A 22,505-nucleotide genomic window follows, 5' to 3' on the forward strand; every position below is an offset into this window, starting at 1 on the left:
TATGGCAAAAAAAAAAAAATCTCCATAATGGGGTGAGAAGCTTGTGACTTTTTCATGTTTTATAAACTACGCCACAAGTGGCAGCAACAACAGACCTCTCATCTGAGCTGACATTTATTTTCTCACAAAGGGCCAGAAACAACATGGGAGGTTCTGAGGGAGAAAAAATGGGAATTGCTACTTCTTCCAGGGCCTGGGTAGGGTGAGCTATGTTGCTGGATGGCACCCCATCTGCTTTTAGGAGCAATGACTTATCCTAGAAAAACCTGATCTAGTTTTAGTTGTTCATGCCCTAGTCATTTCCAGGCTGGATTATTCTACATTGGATTGCTAGTAAAGACTGAAAAATTCATTTGACTCAGATTGCTGTGGTCAGAGTTCTCTTGAATTGGTAAAACTAGGTATATAAAGCCAATACTGCTGAATTGTTTCTTGCCACAATAATAGGTGCAAGCGTTGGTCTTTAAGCTCAGAGACTCAGTCCCCATAAACCTGCTCAAGGACTGCACTGAGGATCATCCTTTTACTGGCAGAAGTACAGTTGGTGAGGAGAAGATAAGGTCAGCCTAAACTACACAGTAGTCCCCCAAGGGAAGATTATCTGGCCTTCTCCTTGCCTGACTTTAAACAGGCTCCTAAGGCCATTTTATTCCAGTAGGTAATTTTTATTCAGACCTTGTGATATGTTTGTAAAGGGATATTGCAGAACCCTTGAGACTAACTGAGAATAGAAGTTTATAGCGTAAGCTTTCATGGGCCATCAGATACATGGAGTTAAGTGTTTATGAAAAGACATTTATACCTATTAATGTGTGTGTGAGAGAGAGAAAGAGAGAATAGTACAGTAGGCCCTCTGTATCTGCAGACTTTAGCACCCACAAATTTAAGCATCCATAGACGGCAAGCCTGCATTGCAGAGGAGAAGGCAGGAGGAAGCTGGGAAGGAGAAGGAGGAAGTGGGAGGAAGCTGCAGAGGAGGAGGAAGAGCAAGGAAGAGGTAAGAGGAAGCCACAGAGGAGGGAAGCTCCTTGGCACCCACCGCCACAGGTGAAAGCAGGGAGTGAGGCTGGAAGCATGAGGTGAACAATGGGACTTGAGCATCCGCAGATACCGAGGGCCCACTGTAATAGAAATGCAATGCTTGTGTGTATGTTGATGAGGGTAGCAAGTTCAGCTTTAATAATGGTCTTTGGCAGACAAAGTTGGGAGGAAAGCCAAGATGGGTAGATAACCATATGAATGTTGGTGAGAGAACATGCCATATTACTATGTATGTAGAATGGTGTTGGGTGGGAACCAGAAAGAACTTGTGGTAAAACAGGCAAGAGAGCTCTCGTGAGACATGGGTGTTAGCTAGTGTTATAATATATATATGATATCTCCAAATTCTGCTGTTTCTCTTTTCAGAAATATATGAAGTAGTTTCAGGGCCTAAACAGATGGACAGGATACCATGGCCCAACCCCATGGTATCCTGTCTGTGGTTCCAACCCAGGTCTGTTCCTGGGCTGGCATGGCAACGGGCAGTTAGTCACATGCCCACACCACACGATGGAGCTAATGGCACAGACCTCTCACCTGATGCTGCCATTGCATCCTCTCTGAAGGCCCCCACTGCAGCCTATATGGACAGAAATGGGCACTTGGCTACACCAGCGTGGCCAGGCACCTCCTTCTGACATCACATACCATGGTGGGTATCCTCAGAGATGATGTGGTGGCAGATTAGGGGTGCATGGGGCCATCTGGTCTGATGGCTGCCACGGTGGAGTTATAGAAAAGCGGACAGGTTTTTTGGACAGGATTAAGGGTCTTTGGGGCTGGGATCAGACCAGATTCACTGACTCTATTGGCCTGAATCATCCATACTACATACCTACAGCTCCTCAGTCTAAGAAGGTTTATGTTACAAATGTTTTCCTCAGTCTCAAAGGTGCTACAATATCCCTTTGCATACTGATCCAGACTAATATGACTGTGTCTTTGAATTCTGCCATGATGTAAGACGGTGCATAATTTTCTTCCCGATTTGATTTTTCAAGGCAGGGCAGAAGTGGCTAAATTAATAACTCTTTCCCTTTCCATGGTGCCACTTTCTATAGGCTCTTAACCTAATAAAACAGGCAGTGTGCCTGGTCTGAAACAACACTTTTAAAAACTGCTGTTAATATATATCATAAGTTACTAAAAGTGGCTTATTATTGGTTAATCTTTTTCTTAATTCCAAACTAACCTTTCCCCTTTTTCTCTCATTCAGTGAAATAGATTACTTAAGAAGTGAAAAAACTCCTATTCCAGCGATATTTGACTCAGTCCAGTCTTCTGTAACTCAAGTGCCTCTCACAGTCCCAGATGATAATGGGAGATATTTAGATATTAAGAGTTCATCTAATGATGATAAATATACTGAAAACGAAGAAAAAAAGATTTTTGCAGAATCTGAATCAAGGACTTTTCAAGACAATACTCAAATATCTCTCCCTTGTAAAGAGACCCTTCCACCTTGTTCCCCATCAAATAAAGCTGCTGTGCACTTCGACAAACCCAATAGGTTAGTGGTACAACATTTATTCTATTATAGTATAAGAATATTAATGCTGAAGTTATTAATCCTTTACTTCCTATATAGAGTGGTTTAAATAACTGAATAGAGGATTTGAATATGTAGAACCATCGGTAAGATTATTTTTTCTTTTCAGGTGGGAGAGGAAAGCTATCTGCTCTTCCATTCCATCCTCCCATACTTTTAGCATTTGTATGTTAGATTTAAAGAATTGCATGTGCATATTGCTCTAACCTGGGGTGCTGGTAATTCCACATGGTGCCAGCTTGGTTGTAGTCATCACATTTAAGGACTATCTAGCTCTGCTAGTTAATAGATCCTGTTTAGTTTTTTTTTTTAAAGTTATGGCTCCCCAGCAGAACTGATAGCCAGAAGGTTCTAGATGCATCAGCACTTTGATCCTTCTTATACAAGTTGTTTTTGTATCACAGCTAAAGAACAAAGCAGATTATGTTAGCTGCAAATATGTTGAGACCCTAGGTTTTTGTGGGAAAGATTCCCTGGTTTCCATGTAGTACAGTGTGCCCGCGTCATACGCGGACGCACTCTATGTGGCTTTTAGCATATGCTGAAAGCCGCATGGGGTGCAAGGGGCGGTGCATCCTATTGAAAATAATGGAGCGCATGCTCATGGCGCACCTGTGCCACCACATTGCCGCACCACTGCCCCATGCACAGCTCCCATTACTTTTTTTTTACGCAGGGGTGGGGGTCCAGAATGGATCCCCCACATAAAAAAGGACGCCCTGTACTCGTATTTCTCTTTTCTCCTTTTCCACCTTTACCATGTAACATCACATTGATTTGGGCTATGATCTTATTTCGTTACATTGAAAACATTTCCATACACACAGAGAGAAATTCAAAATTACAAACAAATTCACAAACAAGGATAGCAGTTGATCACATTGTAGTTGACCACATTTAATTTTACTGTCATCATCATCGTCTTTATTTATACCTGCCTTTTCTACAAATAATTGCAGCATAATTCAGACATGGGTAACTGTGGAAGGCTAGAGGGCCACATTATCTGAAACATTGGAAGCCTGCATTTCGGCCTTGCTCCCCAGTGTACCCTCCTCCCCAAAATAAAAAAAAAATCTTGCCAAATGACCTCTGCAGGTGATGCGGAGGCATTTTCTACATGTGTTTAGGCCCCTCACCAATTTAGACCCAGGAAGTTCCACTAAAGTAGCCACTGACATTTTTTGAGCAGAAAAATGTTGTACTAAGCTCTGGTAAAACAGTAAGTCCATGGATTTTTTCATTATCAAGTAGAGGCTCTGGAGTACTTCATGAAGCTTTTTTGTCTGATCTGGAAAGCATTGTGTGTGTCGTTGGGCACTTTCCAGAGGTTCAGGAATTGTGCATAAATTTTAGTTTCTTGAGGGGAATTTCAGTTTTCAAAGGGGTTGGTTTTCTTAATTTTTAAACTGAAAATTGCTTTTTTATCTGTATATATTGTTTTGTATATTATATCTTATATTTTCCCATTTGTCGACGTGTTTCCTCATTAACAATGTGGTTTTTGTTTGGGTTTTGTTTCTCCTTTTTAATTGTTTGATATAGTCAGCAGACTGATTCAATAAAGATTTACTAATATTAAGAAAGCTAACATACACAGTGGGAACAGAGGAACAGTTTTTGCATTATTCCAATGTGTGTTAGGCCAGCCGAGGGGGGGAGGGGGGCTTTTTAAAACCAGAAAAAAGAAGTCACTTCAAGTTTTGAAAAAAGCCCCCTCCCCTCAAAAAAAAAAGATTGAACATGCATACCTCATGCTTCCTATAGAGCATAAGGCTCTTTTTAAATTAAAAAATATTAAAATGTTAGTAGAGCCCAGAAGGGATGGGGAGCTGTGTGCATCCTTTGTTCAAATGTAGTGTACTGTATGGGCCCGTACAGACAGGCCAAAATAAAGCTGCTTCGAGTCACTTTGGAGGTATGCTGTTTAAATGATGCACGCATCCTATAAGTCTGGAAGCCACACCAAAGCTACGCTCCAGTCCTTAGGACTGGAGTGTGGCTTTGGCTCGGCTTCCGGACTCTTAGGATGCATGCATAATTTAAACAGCATAGCTCCAAAGTGACCCAAAGCAGCTTTATTTTGGCCTGTCTGTACAGGGCCAAGATACTCTACTATAAGTTGAGAAGTGTATGCCCAGAAATTGACCCTAAATTCCAAGGTTGACTTATATATGGGTCTGTACAATAACACTACTTAGAAAGGTCATGAAAGAAGTACCACCGTGTTATCTCAGCAGTGATTTTTGAAAGAGCTGCTAGCAGAGAGAGAGAAAGAGGTTATTCCCTTCCTGATCCGACGTTAAAGACTACTCTCCCCACCAAACCCCACATTTAAATCCACTTCTTTCCTTCCCTATCCATGTCAAAACCTCCTTTCCCCACCAAGCAACACATTTAAAACCACTTCTTTCCCTTCCCGATCCATGTTAAAAGCTTTCCCCAACAAATCCCACATTTAAATCCATTTCTTTTCCTTCTCAATCCGGTGTGAAAACCTTCTCCTCCAGGATATGGGAAGTGATGTTTAGTGGTTGGGAGAGGTCTGGAGAAGAAGGGAAGGAAGTGGCATTTTATCCAAGTTTTACCATCAACCTGTCCATGAGTCGTATCAAAATCCATGATTTTGACCCTAAATCCTTCCCTCGACTTATGCATGAGGTCAACTTGTACACAAGTATATGTGTTATAACCTCTTTTCTTTTACTTGCCAGTTCTGAAGCTTTCCAATTAATCTGTTTCATTTCTCTCCTCTTCCCACCCTCACTAACTCAGGAAATTATCACCCGCATTCCATCAGGCATTGCTGTCTTTCTGTCAGATGTCGGCAGAGAGTCGTTTGGGATCAGAGGTATATATGTGTAATTCTCATAAAATACTGTGTTCTCATTAAGTGTAACAGGCTGAGATGGTAATCTCAATTTTGAAGTGTTTAGTCTTTATAAATACATAATTAAGGAGCCACATTTTAATAGCCTGAGAAGATTTGGGCAGCTCCAACCCAACTGCATGCTCAAGGGCATGATGAAACGGGGGAGGAGTATAAATATACTGCTTGTGTGATTCTTTTCTGCCATCCTTACTTGCTCACCAAGTCAGATGCTTTGGGAGGATCAAACAGATTCCTTATCGTCTGTTATATTCAATATTTGTTTTATTTATTTGTTTGTTAAAACATTTATATATCTCTTTGTATCTGAAAATCTCAAAACAGGCATTTAAGATTATACCTCATACCAACTTCAAGTACAAACTATTTTACTCTAGGATTGTAATATGTCGTCATTGCATATTCTTAATTATGCTTCTAGGTGTCCCGGATTGCTGATAGTGAAAAAAGTGTCATGCTCATGCTTGGGCGTTGTTTGCCACATATTGTTCCTAATGTTCTTCTTGCAAAGCGAGAGGTGAGAAATCCAGAACTATTTTTTCAATATCAGTATCATTTCCATTCATTTAGAGGTTCATAGTGTTTATTATGTTAAAGTCTGTTACTTGCAATCATCTTCTTACTTTTGTGCATGCATCTCTGCTCCTAGAGAATGGTTGTGCACCTCTGTCAGGTGAGTTTAGCAAAACAGCATGGTATCCTGCTATTTATCCTTTTGCTTAAGATCCTTGATGGCATTCTGCAGGGCTGTCATTGTGAGTCCATCTGTTTTGCCCTTATGTTTGCTTACTTGTGTTAGCTAAATATACTTGTAGTGCTTCTGTGTGCCCTCGTAGTTTTTTAAATATAAAATTGGTCTGAAATTGCCTGTTAAACTTTCTGTGGTAATTATATATGTATTTAAAATATGCACCCCACTTGTCAGCAGGTGTAGTTTAATAAACTACTAAGGTAGTTTATTATATATTTAAAATCTGATAACATAGACATTTGGCATGTTAGTTTGTCAAATGTCCTCACCCAAGTTGCCATTATTTCTTGTAGTTCATGGTTTGTGATTGCAAATATAAGAGGTACAGAGGAGAAGGCAAACAGGAGCACACTCTCCTTTTTCCATCATAATAGGATAGTCCAAATGACACTGAATGTCTGGGCCATTGCAGGTTTTGTGGGTGAAAGGGGAGAATACCTCTGATCAGAATTTGCTTCCCAGCGAATGAGATATTGAACAAAGAAGTGGTGCATGCATTTTAGAGTATACAAATAACATAATATACATGGGTAGAAGACTACAAATATTGTTCTGTTAATGCTTTTAAAGAAGAATGTCCCTACACCATTTCTGGTAGTGCTGAATCATAACCTCTATGGAAGGAAAGTCTAGACAGCAATTTGAGAGAAATTTTATAAATAGGATGGCCCTTGTTTCTTAGTAGGCAGAGCTTAAGAGGAATTTTAATTTTAATGGACTGGCATTTTAGACCTTATTGCTGGAACACTTTAAAGGGTATTAGGAAGCCTGACATGAACTGACGATGAGGTGGTTATACATTTTTTGGGTTTGGGTTTAAAATTGCTTTTCTAGCTGGCTTGGCTTTTACTTGTTGATCTAGTTAACTAATAATGCATTTGTCATTTAAACCCTTTGTTCCCCTTATGAAAAATGTGTGTATTTATCCTGCAGTTACAGTTATCTAGGTACATTCATGGCTGAAATTTTGTTTACCTTGGCATATAATTTTTAATTATATAAATTGTTGTCTAAATAGATGCATCTGTTTAAGCTATAACAGAAAATATTATATGTGGCATGTTTCAGGATTAGTTCTCAGTTTCTGGCTGTTCCCATTCAGCTTGGCCGGATGCTGCTTTAGCTTCTCTTTGCAGCTCCTAGTTAACTTGGGCATTGTATAATATTTCTGCAGCAGTCCTACATCCTGCTTATTTTACCCTTTGAAAAGCTATAGAAATAGATAATTGTAACTCTACATAGAGAGAAAAAATAATTCACTTTAGTAAATGTGTTTAAAATTTGCTGTATATATATTAGAACCTTGTACTTGCATGTTCAGCCTCTATAACCAATTTAAAATAATTTCTTATAAGAAAATGAATCACAAAACTGTGTACTTGCAGAATGATGAAGTTAGAAGAAAAGAAATACAAGTGGTTTACATTGGATTCTAGTCAGCACAAGCATAAAGTGTATACTTCTCTTGCAGCTGTCTCCATTTGGCATAGTTTCAGCCTTGTAGATTTATCTCATAATGCTAATTGATCTAAAGACACACTTAGACATGCATATATGTATGTACACACACATGCACACACTTTATTTCTGAAAATACGTTGATTTAGCAACTCTGTTCAGAATTGTTATATTCCTGAAATGACCAGAGAAACAATGTTATATGTTTATTGAATCCATGATGTGGTCACACTAGAACAATTGCACGAGTTTATTCCAAATTTGTTATAATATACCGGAAGGTTCTGTTCCAGGACCCACCACAGATACGGGAAAAATGAGGATGGTCACACCCCATATTATTAAATAGCAGCAGTGTGAACATGGACATGCTGAAATGTACATTCACATCACTGCCATTTAATAATATGGAGTATGGCAGTCCGTTGGTCGCTCAAAATCACAGATCTGGAGCCATTGTACTATGGACTTAAAAGAATATAGTGTTTGTGGGGATATAGTTGCTTCTGAATACAACAGAATACAAATGATAGAACATAAATTTGGATATAATTGATTTTGTGGGAGCACAATAGTATTTTATATAATGGTGACATAGATAATCATATGTGCAGGTATCTGTTTGTTTTAATGCTGTGTTTTAAATTCCCAGTTCCAATTATCAAGATCCAGAGAACCATGAACTAGCTCTGAATTAATGTAGGCTTTAGGCTTTTTGGTTTTGTTGTTGTTTGATTTTAAACAAACCATTCTATCCCATACTTCTTGGCAAAGTACTTTTTAAGCTGAGAAAGATCAGTCATATTCTGACAACTGACTATTCTAAAAACAGAAATGAAATCTTACAGAAGTCCATGACATCCTTTTAAGCAGCAATTTTTACTCCACATGGTTTCTTCCACTAACTTAACTACTTGAACTCTAACAAAAGAATTTTGATTGGAAATGGGTTCTGCTGAAAGGACTTGTAAACAACTTCATTGAACATTATTTTTGTTTCATATATATTATAATGTTGCCTTTCCACTAGATGAAAAGCCTCACGTTTACAGTTCTGCAAATCTGGAAGTCACACTCTTCTATTCACCTTGAATGTAAAGTTGTTCACATACTGTTATAAAATAGGTACCGTATTTGCATAACTTGCTTAGTTAATTCGGTCTATCGCTTCCTTCAGTTGCATGTTATCATTGTAAAATAATAATTCTAGCTTTCTCAAACTGCAGGACTAATGCCATAATCCCTGAAATTGTTTACAGAAAATTGATAAATCAGTCAATAGCCAACAACTTAAAAGTGTATCTTGACATTTACCCTAAAGCTGAGCTAGAAAGCCTTTTTTTCCTGTTAGGACTTCATTGCCTTTGGGGTAATCTGTTTGGTTCTGCATGCCATGCCAGTGGTCGAGAAAGAACCAACAGTACTCCTGGGAAGAATCTAAAGTGCACACCACACCCCCTCTTTTTCTATTCTTCCTTGTTCAGAGTTTACTAGAAAGAGGCCTTTGCATTTGCAGGCCCACTCATTGTAGGTTGCACCTGTTCCCCCACCTCACCCTCCTTCTCTCCATACTCCCTCCCCCGGCATGTGCTTACATGAACATAAGCCTAGAGCAACAGGTTGCCCAACTTTGTTATAGGATATAGTCTGCATTTACTTTAAATCTACAGCCTGGAACTACCAGTGTGATTTACCTGTTTCATTAAATAGCCATTTCCCACATCTCAGTTTCAAAAGCAGCTTGCTTTGCAACATAGGAGGACTCTCCTATTTAGGTGTGTGAAAGTAGTTGTACAGTGTTGGATGCTGTCCCAAATATAATTATAGAGTTAGCTAAATCATTTAATCCAGCACTTTACCAAGTTGAACTATCTAGCAGTCTGAAATATTGTATTAAGTGATGATAGAAATCCTGGTTTTGTGTATGTCTAGAATGTAACATACTGTCATATGGGCAACATGTTAGGAAACTAATGCCCGGTACAGACTGGCACTATGCGCTGGCTTGGGGCCGATTTTAGGGCTCAGGAGAGCAGAGCGTCCGCACATTCCTGAGCCCTACCACACCGCCCAGGCATCATCATCACTCGCCCCCATCCACATGGGATCAGCACCCAAATGGTACCACGCATACATCATCAGTGCGCGTTAAGGCTCTAATGGCTCCGTGTGTGTGCCCTAGAAAGAACCCGCCAGGAGCGGGTTCTTTTTATTCCTTTCAGAAACCGCACAGTTTGGTTGCTGCGGCCTCCATTGGGGGCAGAAAGGGATGGCGTCTTGCTGCCCCTTTCTCCCGTCTGTCGAGTTTCTGAATTAGATAATACTTGATCACGATTGGATTGGATGATAGCATTATTTTCTCTTTTGGCAAAGAATTGTATGTAGTGTTTTGTAGGTAGAGGCGATTAATCAAAATGTAAGAGAGGCTGTGGAGGACTTCCATGCATAATAAATAGGAAAGGTACATGATATGATTTTTTTTAAAAAAAAGTTATGCATTTAATTATTTTGGTAATGGTGGTATACTTTCCCAATAAAGGCAGGTACAACTTTTAAAAAATAAAAATGGAAGCCTCTTTTCTTGATGATTCTATACAGTCTATCATTAATCTGTTATCAGATGATAACAGATGGGAAAGATAACTTTACCTTTTTAAGCCTTTAAGCAATCTTCCTATAGCATAGGAAGTCTGTATAAGCATTTGAGCGCTTTCTGCATACCTTTCCTATTCAAGAAATACCCTTGTCCTTCTACTTCTGTTTTCCCTCTTCTCTCCCTTTCATTAACTATACATGGAACATGCATTAGGACACATCTGCTCAAGAAGGTTTCTCATTGTTTCTCCACTCCCATTGATAGAAGGAAGTTTAGAAGCACTGATGCAGCGATGCAGAGAACGCTCCAATCCCATAGTATGCATGAAAGAATATGGCCAGTGGACGTGGACACACAGCTAATTCCATCTGATACAATTTCCAGCTTTCTGCAAGGTAAAAGCATCAGCCTTGTATCTGCCCCATATCGACTAATCTGGATTACATAAAACAACCTTGCAAAGAGTAGTAAACCAATACCTAATTATATGTTACTGGTCTCATCCGGTAACATTGATAATTTCATATTAAGAGGGAAATTTTAAATCTATTTTCAGAGATCTTTGTCAGCATTAAAAATATTGATAGTTTAGAACATAGAAATAGGATTGGATGTATATTTTGAACAGCAGCTCCCATATGGCGCAACAGCTTTTGAAAGCAAAGGGAGTTTCCAAAACAATTTGTGAAACAGAGGCTTTCTGTTCAAAAGCACACAGATACCAATTGATACTCCCGAATTAGCTGTTCTGATCTCAAAGCTAGAACATTTAGCTTAACACCATCGCTAAGGGCCCAAACAGACAGATCAAAATAAAGCTGCTTCTGGTCACTTTGGAGCTATGCTGTTTAAATGATGCATGCATCCTAAGAGGCCGGTAGCCACACCAAAGCCCCACTCCAGGCCTAATGACTGGAGCGCAGCTTTGGCACAGCTTCTGGCCTCTTAAGATGCATGTGTCATTTAAACAGCATACCTCCAAAGTGACCCGAAGCAGCTTTATTTTGGCCTGTCTGTTCGGGCCCTTAGTGATGGTGTTGTTTAAGTACATTTGGATTTATACTTTCTAACAGACTACATCATTTGTGATCATCTGCATTGTCAGGATGGCAGCAAACCACCATGTGAGGGTTTTGCCCCACGTGCCGACCGACTAGGCAGGAATCCAAGTTCAAACTTTTTTTTTCCAGTTATATCTCTGCATGTCAATTAATATAATAATAACATGTAATTTTCACTATCATCGGAATTTACACTCCAGTAAATATATCTACATTTTACCTCTCTAAACCTTTAGCAATTTTGCTTAATACTACGGTATGCCAATTACAATAACATTTATGTTGGTGTTCCCCTGAGCAACATTCCAGCAGAAAATAAAATTTAAAACAAGATTTAAAATACTCTCTACTTCAATCTTTGTTCCATTTCACTTTAAAGTTTAAAATAATGCTAGTTATTTCAGTAGGAAAAGAGGAAGACCAGATCACTTTGGATTAACTCAGTCAAGGAAGTGATGGCCCTGAGTCTCCAAGACCTGAGCAAGGCTGGTTGATAACAGGATTTTTTTTTTTTTTTTTTTGGTTTTTTTTGGAGATCTCTTATTCACAGGGTCACACAAGAACAACAACTGTACACCTCTATTCCAGTTATCTCAAATACTTTTTCTGCTCTGCATTTTACATTTTCAGATACTGTCACACTATACCTCTTAAATGCATCTTTAGTTTGACACCTTTCCCTAATACAAATAATATTTTTAAATCTATTGACGTTTTGAAGAAATTATAACTTTTAAATATTTATTTATGACTATCATACGACAGCTTTGGATATGTTTACTTTGTATAGTGGAAATTATTCCCCACTGAGTGCATATAGGCCTGTTGTCTTAGTTGCATTTCTCATCAAAATATTGGAATGTAAATAAACAACCAATTGGAAATATCTTACATTACAAAGTGCTCTTTTCTTCATGTTCAAACAGTTTATTACATTTGCTCTAATTTTAGTTTAAATTATAGTTTAAATTATAAAGTTCTTCTCTCTAATCTTTCAACAGAAGCATATGTTAGGTGTCTGTTCTCTTCCTTGTTCCACCTTCTGCTTATGTTAGACATATGTTTGGCATATAGATATTAAATATATGCTTTGGAAAATTATACTCACAGTAGATGAAATTTAGGTCCAAAACATACTGCAGAAATAATCCATTTGAGACCACTTTAACTACCCTGGCTTAATGCTAAGGAATTCTGGAAACTATAGTTTTGTGAGACAAAACTGGCAGAGAGCTCAGGTGCCACAATAAACCACAATTCTCAGGATTTCCTGCCACTGAGCCAGGACAGTTAAAGCAGTCTCAAACTGGATTATTTCTGATGTGTGTTTTGGACCTAAGACTGTAATCCTTTAATTCTTTATCTAGGTACATGCCTACCTGGACTCAATAGAACTTAAATGTGATGAGTTATGTTTAGTGATTCTTCATACAAAACACCAGAGCCAGTGGCTCAGGAATGCAAACACCATTACCAGAGAATAGTCCCTGTACGTAAGCTAGCAAGGCAGGAGTTGCATGGGGCCCCAGTTTGATTGATTGATTCTGGATATTCTGGAGGAGGTGAGGAAACCCAACACTATAGGACAATGGGCTCCAGATATAAGATAAAAAAAGCACCGGCGATCCTGCACGCTAATATTCTCTGCCTCGGAAATGTGTGTCTATTGCTATCTATTCACACCTTAGTGTTATTACCTTCGAAAACCATTTCAAAGTGACTCCAAACCCATTTCAAAGGAACTCTAAAAGCTTTTGGCCTTTTCATACCTCTTGGAATCTGCCTCCAAGGTATAATTTTGGCATAAATGGCCCAATACAGACGGCGCAGAAGCGCCGTCCTTGGGCCAAAACTAGGACTGGGGAGCGTGCAGGAACTGCACGCTCCCCAGCCCTAGTTCGTATGGACGGCGCCATTTTGGAAGCGCACCATCGATATACAGCGTGGGACGATGGTGTCATGCATGCTCTGCCTGCATAAAGACCAGCGCGTGCGTGACATCACCATGACACTGCAGGGCGTTTGGGGTGCCCTTTCAGCGTGGCAGGAAGGTCCTCCGAAATGGAGCTCCTTTTGCACGCGCACATCACTGGTGCGTCTTGTACATCGACACGCCACTTCGCCGCTCTTGTCAGGGTTTCGGGGGGCATTAAGCCCCATGGACACCTCTTTCCAGGCCACGGAGAAGCGGCATTTTCCCGCTTCTCCATGGCCTGGAAAAGCACCAGATTGGAGCCCCTGGGCTGCCAGTGAGGCTGCCCTGGCCACAATCCACCGCAGAAAGGGGTGGCTGCAGATCGCCCCTTTTCCGCGGTCTGTACTGGCCAATATTGAGACTCTTTCAGTAAGAGGCTCAAAAAGAGCCAGTGCGAGGGCAGACTGCATGATGTGGTAACTGAATGCTGGCCATCCCGACTCTGCCCCCTTGCCAGCTGCCTGACCAGACAGCAGGCAGTGTTTATACACACTATGCCAAAGAAGCAGAGAACAGCTGCCGTGGTTTTGCAGCCTTTTGCACTGTGGAAAGGCTAGATCGGGGCCAAGTTGTGTAGTTGCCACAGCCCCAATCTGGCGAAGAAAGGGTGGCTCCAAAGGGGTGGTCTGTTGAGCCCCTAAGTCCCCAGCTCAATGTAGCAGCAAGCAGAACCTGTCAGCTTGCTTGGCCTAGCATCTCAGCAGCTCACCCATCTCCCATGCTGTGGGAGTTGCTTGAGTCCTCCATTTCATCCCGCACCCCCAGCAATTGAAGACAAGATCTGCATAGGTAATTATTACCATTAGTGAAGCATCATTACTATTCCAACCTGCCATCTTTGCTTTCTCTAGTCTTCGTGTGTGTGGGTGTGTGGGTGTGTGTTTTTGTTTGCTTGAGTGAGTGTGTGTATATCTTTTTAAAATAAAACTGATTTATTTTTATTTACTTCTGGAGTCCTGTGTGCTTTTAGACCCGGTAAAAGTTGGGATAGATCGCTAAAGACTGAGTTACCTTAGTCCAGGGACGTAGCCGGGGGGGGGGTGTTCTTGGGGTCCGGACCCCCCTTCCATTAGAAAAATGAATGGTGCGTGCTGCTGCGCCGCCGCACCCAAGCCCCATTATAATGGTGGCACTTAGTCTGGACCTCCCCCCCCCCTTCCTAAAATCCTGGCTACATCCCTGCTCAGTCATTCTCTGTCTATTTGAGCTAAGTCTAAATTCCCCCAAATGTAGATTGGTCCTGGGGTGTCCTCTCTGGACACAGTTGCATTGAGGGTAACAATCCGTTCCACAGCAAGTTTTTCCATGTCTTGTCCCCAAGCCTGCCAAGGAAAGAATTAAGTCTTCTTGCAAGGAGACATTCTCATTCCTTCTTTGGCAGGAGGAAGAGGGGAGAAGACATCTCCTCCATGCCCCCCAGTCTGTCAAAGAAGTAATGGCTGTCTACTCACAAGGAGACATTCTCATTCCTTCTTTGGCAGGAGAGAGGGGAAAGAAGCCAGCTTCTCTGTACCCCCCCCCCTCAGTCTGCACTCTCCTTCAGTCAGCAGGAATGAGGGAGGGAGGAGAAGCCAGGGGGGGTAAGGAGGCAGGGTTAAGGGGGAATGAGTAATAATGTGATTGCAATAAGACCAGATGGGACCAAGGCTCATGTGATGAACTCCCTAAACTAATTTGGATCTTTACATGGTGAAATTTTAACATAGCAGTGTATGCTTATTAGAATGACTAGCCACAGGTGAGGATAGACATAAGAGTTCATTTGTAAGTGCCTAAAAGACCTATCTATTTCAACCACTGCATTTTTATACTGTTGTTGTGTGTGAAATCCCAGTATGGTGAGGTGATCCAAAGTATATTTGTTAGAACTGCCAACACATACCTCCCCCTTTTCTGTTCTAGTAATATATAAATAGCTCCGACATCTTTAAACTTCATTGTGTCTGTCTGTAATCTTGAAGCAAAACAGCATTATTATTATTATTGTTTCCAGTACTTGAAAACTGACAGAAACCTCGAAGAAACTGCTACAACAAGCATTTAAGCAAAGGAATGAATAAATTTGAATTCATTATCTTCTTTCTGTAATCATATATAAAGTCCTGTCTCCTATTGTCTGTTATTTCTCAAGGAGAAACTAGAAGGTTTTATTCTGAAATGGAGAATGAAACATTATTACTATATATACTCATGCATAAGTCTAGAAATTTTGGTCAAAAAATTGCCCCCAAAAACCTGGGTCGACTTATCCACAGGTCAATGTAAGTACTGCACTTTAACTCTTATTTAAACACACACACACAAAAAAAAAAAACACCCCCTGGTGAAAGGCAAGAGCATAATCTGTCCTGGAAGCACTGACAGCCACCCCCACTCCCCCAATTCTCTCATCCATCCAGCTTTTAGTATGAGCACGAAGTTATACCTGCTGGAATTTTTAGAACTTCTTTGGCATTGGTTTTTTTTGTTGTTGTTGTTGTTTTAGGTTCATCCTTTAGATACTTTGCTACATGCCCCTAAGTTTTACCCTCAACTTATCCTCGGATCATATCAAAATCCATAATTTTGGCCCCCAAACTTGCCCTTGACTTATACATGAGGTCGACTTATAGTCGAGTATATACAGTAATTTGGCATATTTTTAAACTGCTGTGTATGATCCATGCATTTTGGGAACATTCCCTTTTTTATTTTAAAGTCACCCATGTTCTTCGAGCTTGCCTTTCTTGCATTTCTTGTCATCAAATATCTGACAAAATCTCACATTTAATAATTGTTGACATTCAAACAGTTCTTTATTGTGAATGTGTTCATGAAGCATCCTATCTCCAACCATTTTAGTATAAAAATGATATGTGGAAGCCGCTTGGGGAGAAAAACAATGCCGCCACATGCACGCGCCCCATTATTTCCTATGGGGCTTGAGTATAGGTGGATTTTCCCTTATGCGGGGTGATCCAGAACGGATCCCCCCACATAAGGAGAGGGTCTACTGTATTTCTAGTTTTTCAAGTACTATTGTACAATTTATGTACTGATCTTGAAGATAAAGGAAAGGGGTTTGGACTACATTTTTTTAAAAACCAGTTGTCTTTGGAAATCTGTACCATCTGATTTGGAATTTGACCCTAGAAAGAAAATTGTTTCAGCTGTTGAAAGTGTTTTGCCATTATTTTATGTTATTCTTAACTAATACACAGTTAAGTAACATGTATATTTTAGCATTAAAGCCTTACACAAATTTTGAGCATTAGATGTATTGTAGGAAAAGGATCAGGAACTACTGAAATGTGCACACCTCTGGATTGTACTCCTTTATTGGAAATTTCCTGCTGCTTTTGTGAGCACACAATGTATAGGATAAAGCATGGAATCAGATAAAAGCCAGAACTCTGATTGAAGCAAGTTGTAAATCAGTCCAAACTACTCAAAGCAGGTGTAATAAGTATTGGGAAAATCTTTGTGGCAACTCATTGAGTAGTTCAAAACATGCACCAACATTTCTTTGTTTTTTTCTTCAATAAAAAGCATACACACTCTGAGAATTGTTCAGAAATTATAACTGTCTCATTCACTTGAGAGGTACATAGTTGATCATAGTTGAGGTTTGGCTCATATGGTGCCCTTGTATGTCACTGGAATAACGACTGCAGTAATTACACTTTGTGTTAAATCTTAACTAATTTCTTTTCTTCAATTTCACCAAGGAAACATGTAAATAATAATTTTTTTACAGCATGGCCTTGTAACTTGCTGCCAGGATTTACAAATAGATGCAGTGCTGTGTTTTGTGATTTCATAATAAATCAAGAAACAAACTAATTGTGTTCAGATAGTGGATTAACTAGATTTTACTATTTTATAATTCTTTACAGTTTTAAATGTTTCCCAAGATTATTTTTGCTATTGTTTGATAGCTTTCCACCTTTCCCTCCTACTCACACATTTTTAGGAATTGATACCACTCATACTGTGTACAGCTTGCCTTCATCCTGAACCCAAAGAGAGAGATCAACTTCTACATATACTATTCAATTTAATCAAAAGACCAGATGATGAGCAAAGGTTTGTATCTTTTACAAATTATCTTTTCTTTCTCTCTTTCATTTTACACATCAAGACAATCAAATGTCATTGTACTCCCATTTCTTTGAGAGCATTCCATAGCTTTTTGTGATCTGCGCAATCAAAAGATTTACTGTAATTAATGAAGCACATGCAGATTTTCTTTTGGAAGTTCCTGGTGCACGCCATTAGCCATCATATGTTTGCAGTGTGATCCCTAGTGTCTCTTCTGTTTCTGAAACCCACTTGCACTTCTGGGATTTCTCAATCCATATATGGTAGGAATCTTTGCTGTGGAATTTTGAGCATGACTTTGCTTCCATGGGAAATTAGTGCAATGGTCTTTTGGTTACTACAGTCTATTTCCAAAATATGGGGTTCATCTGTGTATTGTTTCCATTGTGTGTGGGTTTTTTAAAATTTCAATTGGGTCTTGTACTATGTTCCCCTTCTGATCATACAATATCTCCACCCTTGATTTAAAATCTTTTTAATTTGTAAATCATTTGGAATAGATGTTTTGTTCTTCCTTTTGTGTTTTCAGCTTCTGTTTCTCTGCACTGATTAATAGACATTTTCATTATCCTTTCGCACCAGTCATTGGACAGTTGCTTTTTTGGTTTTAATTCTGTTTCTGTCTCCCTTTGCTTTTGCTTCTCATTTCTTTGACTGGTTGAAGTGTTTCCTCTGTTATCCATTGTTTCTTCTTTTTGGCCATAATTTTGCATTCCTTTTTGTTCCTAACTTCTTCTATAGTTCTTCTGGTTCCTGATCAAATAAACTTAATAGCGTAAATCTGTTTTTCACACTGTTTTTGAATTCTATTGGAATGTTTCCCAGATCATATGTTGACATGGTAATTGATTTGGTATTCTTCTTCATCTTTATTCTTACTTTGGATATTAGTAGTTCATAGTCTGTGCTACCTGGTCTTGTTTTTGCTGCAAGAATGGAGCTTCTGCATATTTTGATCCCTATTATGTAATCTGTTGGTTTTTTGTGTAAACCTCCGGTAATGCCAATGTGTACAGTCTCCTTTCTGGTTGTATGAAGAAGATATTTTCAGTGAATAGATTGTTGTCCTCAAAGAACTCCATCAGTCGCTCTCCTGCTTCATTTCTTGAATCTAGTCTAAATCTCCTTACTATGTTTCCGAAATTAGTTTGTCACTAAACAGACACATTGGGGTATGGATCAAAAACAAGGAGAAAGCACTGCCTTTGTTTGCTACACCTCTGTTTCTTTTTCCCATTATTCCTGTACATGGAGAGACAAGCAATTTGCTCACACTGGAATATGACTAGAGTGCCAATCAACCTGGATTGAAGCAGCCCTTGAGCTTCGATCCCAGGGAGCAGGCAGGGAAAAGAACCTGCTAGTGGCCCAGCTGAGAATGTTAGCTATAATGTGACTTAAGACAACTTGTCCTCTTCTAGACTGAAAGTGCTACCGTGCTTGAATTCAGAAGGGAAACCACAGTTTATTTTCTACTTCAGATTAAAGATGCCCATGACTATGGTGGAGGTCAAACTGTGGCTTGCTGGCAGCAGCAGTACACTGCTGGATTAAAAGGAATACACAGCTGGCCTCATGGTTAAGCCAGGCCCACTTAGGCGCGTTACAGACCACCCAGAAGGGGCAGTCTCACACCGCTTACTGGTTGCTGCGTCCGGGAACCGCAGCATCCAAACCGCGCGGTTCCCGGACGCAGCAAAGAAGAAGTGCCAAAATGGCGCTTCTTCTTCCATCCCGGATGAGATGCCGCGAGGCGCTACTCGCGCACTCGCAGCGTCACATCCGGTGCGCGACATGCAGATGCTATGCATCCAGCACGTAAAGATGGCGGCACCCGTGTGTATAGGGCGCTGCCATCTTTACGCCCTCGTCACATGCTAGGGGTGAGGCCGGTGTGGACTCTAGGTCCTCGGCCAACCCCTAGCACATGACGGGGGTGCCAGAAGAGCCCGTCTGTAACGGGCCTTAAACTCTCAGTCAAAATTAGCCATTGTGGCATGTTCTTTTCTTCCTATTTTCTCCACAGCTGAAAAGTAGTGTACATTTATTTGTGCAGCCCAATCTTTAATTGCCTTCATCACTTCATCCCCCCACATCCCAAGCCTTTACTAAAGGTACTGTGATATCAAAGTAGTTTTTTTCAGATGCTCAGAGAATTACAGTGAAAAAAAGAGTGTCAGAAAAGCCCACTTGTCTGAGCTGTCTTCTTTTTACATAACTGAAGGTGCATAACCTTTGCATACAGCCCTGTATACAGTATTTGAATGAAGGCCTGGATTCCTTCCTATAGAAATATTTTAAAAAAAACAAACAAACACCAAGAACTCATGTCTTGGACTAGCAAACCATGCCTCATGAATCTGGCCATTAATATTACAAGACCTGCTCATTCTCCATTGATATTTTTTTCTGAAAAGCCTTAATCCCAAAATGTTATATTTAACATGTCAAATATGCATAAATTTTCTTACAAAGATGAAGGAATTAGCAACATAAAACTGAGCTTGTGTCTTTCTCTATTGCATGTACATACCAATAACATAACATTCTTTTAAAAAGAGTAAGGAAGTCATTGTACAGTGTCAGCCTAAACATTTTAAACAAAATCTGCTATCTTTACACAGTATATAGAGATCTGCATTTCAGTGCATAATTACCATATAAAAATTTTCATGGTTAAATTTGCAAGTCATGCAACTATTTTCTCATTGACAGGAAACGTTAGCAGTATCTATCTGATGCCGTTTGTTGAACGGTCCTTTACATCTCTTTGATCTATTTCTAATCATGCGCTGGTTGCATAAGCATGTTTCCTTCTCATAGGTGAGGTGTATTGTTTTGTTTTTAATTTTATTTTTCAGGCAGATGATTCTTACTGGGTGTGTTGCATTTGCTCGACATGTTGGACCAACCCGTGTAGAAGCAGAGCTCCTACCACAGTGTTGGGAGCAGGTAATAGTATATATCCATTTTGGTGATGATTATTCACATTGAAATAATACATTACATGTATCAGCAGTATTATACATAGATAGCCTGATTCCAATATATTACTCAATATCTCTTTGTAACAATGAATAGGGATAAGATAAATGTTCTAGAACCCATTCAGGGAAGTGGATGTCATGAATAATCAGGAGGAGGAAATGATGGTATGAGGTTTCAAGAGTTTTAACAACCAGGTTAATCCTTGTCTGGATCAGGAAGTCTGAGGCTTTTATTTACTTATTTATTTAAATATTTTCATCCCACACTATATCCAAGAAATATAGCAATCCAGGTTAAACATTAGAAAAAATAGTTCAGTTCAGCTACTGAGCTGGTCCAGAAAATTCTTATAAGGGTCACTTTGGTTGTCTGGCCAATGCTAATGAATATACTTTTGAGGGAATATTATTAAGGTATTTCTATTCACTAACTTTCAGTAGTAAATCTTTAGCACAGCTCCTGTCTGGAAATCCAAGGACCCCCTACTTCAAGGTGTACTATACTACTAATAATATAATAATAGCATTTATTTATATCCTGCCTCAGTTGTGTTACACAGAGAGGCAAGATATATATAAATTTTATTATTTTATTATTAGTAGTATAGTAGTACACCTTGAAGTAGGGGGTCCTTGAATTTCCAGACAGGAGCTGTGCTAAAGATCTATCACTGAAAGTTAAGTGGTAACTTCTTGATGTGTTTTTCTGAGGCTGATGCCACACTGCAGAATTAATGCAGTTTGACACCGGTTTAACTGTCATGGCTTCATCCTATGGAATCCAGTGATTTATAGCTTGTTGTGGCATCAGAGCTCTCTGAAAGAGAAGGCTAAATATTTCAGAAAACTACAAATTCCAGAATTCAATAGTATTGAACCCTGGCATTTAACATGGTGTCAAACTGCATTAATTCTGCAGTTCAGCCTGAGTGTAGGAGTTACTATTATCAATCAGTTGTAAAATCCTGAAAAATGCGTAAAACTATTATTACCAAAGAATAAAAGAAGTAACAGCTAACTGTTGAAGGATTTTCTTTCCTGTAGATCAATCACAAATATCCAGAGAGACGGCTGTTAGTGGCAGAGTCCTGTGGAGCATTAGCACCTTTTTTACCTGTAAGTGTACATTGATTGCAGTTGTTATTCTGTCTTAGTTTATGATTACATCAGACTTTCTTTTTTTAAATGGTCAAGTTCCAAAGAATTAGTTAGTCCCACAGACTAACTATCCCTGTAGACTTCCTTTCTTTCTTTCTTTCTATCTTTCTTTATTTTGTTCATTTGTTTTGTTTTGGGAGGGTTAGTGAAATGTGATATTGGAAATAGCTGTTCTATAATAAAAAGTCTTCATACTCCTTTAAGCTAACAAGCAATGGATTTTTAAAAAAATTCTGGACAACTAATTCAGTTATATCTGCTGTCAGTACTGAAACAAGAAAATATAATGGCCTTAGGTAGTAAAGAGTTGCGCAACCGTTAAATGCATGTATTGCAGCTGTTCACTTGCAAACCACAAGGTTGTGAGTTCAATCCCAGCCAGGGTCTCAGGGTCAACTCAGGTTTGCATCCTTCTGAGGTGGCTAAAATGAGTACCTAGCTTGTTTGGGGGCAATTAGCTTACACATTTTAAATCACTTAGGGAGTGCTAATGTGTACTGATAAGTAGTATAGAAATGTTCTTGCTATTGCTAATGTTATTGCTAAGAGTTTTGTAAATAACTAATCCAGTCTATTGGCTTTTCTCCCTCTATTCTAATTCTATTTACTTTATTTTAAAGCTTGTATCTTCTTTAAAAAAGGGAACTCTAGATAGCTAACATATGGGGAAAGGCATACAATATTTACCAGCATGTATTACAACCACCCTTCCTAAAAACAACAATAAGGAAAAAAAATCAACACTGAAGCATTTCTGGGAACACTAAAGGAAAGAGGAAGAGCATTTTAAGAAAGAAGGAAGGAAAGAAAGAAAGAATCCAATCAAAAGCCTTTTTAATAGCCATCATGTAAATCAAACAAATGTTGGGCCTGCCCGTCTTCAATTATGACTTGAGTGATTTTTTTCCATCTCTTGGCCTAAAGCAGTTACTTTCATTTAGCAATATTCTGATATATAA

General features: G+C 39.4%; 1 protein-coding gene across 5 annotated transcripts in view; it reads left to right on the forward strand.

Moving 5' to 3' along the window:
• RELCH (RAB11 binding and LisH domain, coiled-coil and HEAT repeat containing) overlaps positions 1–22,505 on the forward strand; it is a 77,846-nt gene that overhangs the window by 27,224 nt on the left and 28,117 nt on the right. For 4 of the 5 annotated variants that reach the window (XM_089516602.1, XM_089516606.1, XM_089516603.1 and 1 more), the window contains 6 exons: positions 2,258–2,551; positions 5,366–5,441; positions 5,902–5,997; positions 17,274–17,386; positions 20,263–20,353; positions 21,433–21,504. In XM_089516602.1, the coding sequence (XP_089372728.1) occupies positions 2,258–2,551; positions 5,366–5,441; positions 5,902–5,997; positions 17,274–17,386; positions 20,263–20,353; positions 21,433–21,504 (742 nt within the window). Of the gene's footprint in view, positions 1–2,257; positions 2,552–5,365; positions 5,442–5,901; positions 5,998–10,557; positions 10,681–17,273; positions 17,387–20,262; positions 20,354–21,432; positions 21,505–22,505 lie in introns of those variants that run through there. The other variant, XM_089516605.1, reaches the window with a different exon arrangement.

Source organism: Sceloporus occidentalis, unplaced genomic scaffold (assembly GCF_023333645.1).
Source record: "Sceloporus occidentalis isolate IW3139 unplaced genomic scaffold, rSceOcc1.0.p SCAF_3, whole genome shotgun sequence".
Classification (NCBI taxonomy): domain Eukaryota; kingdom Metazoa; phylum Chordata; class Lepidosauria; order Squamata; family Phrynosomatidae; genus Sceloporus; species Sceloporus occidentalis.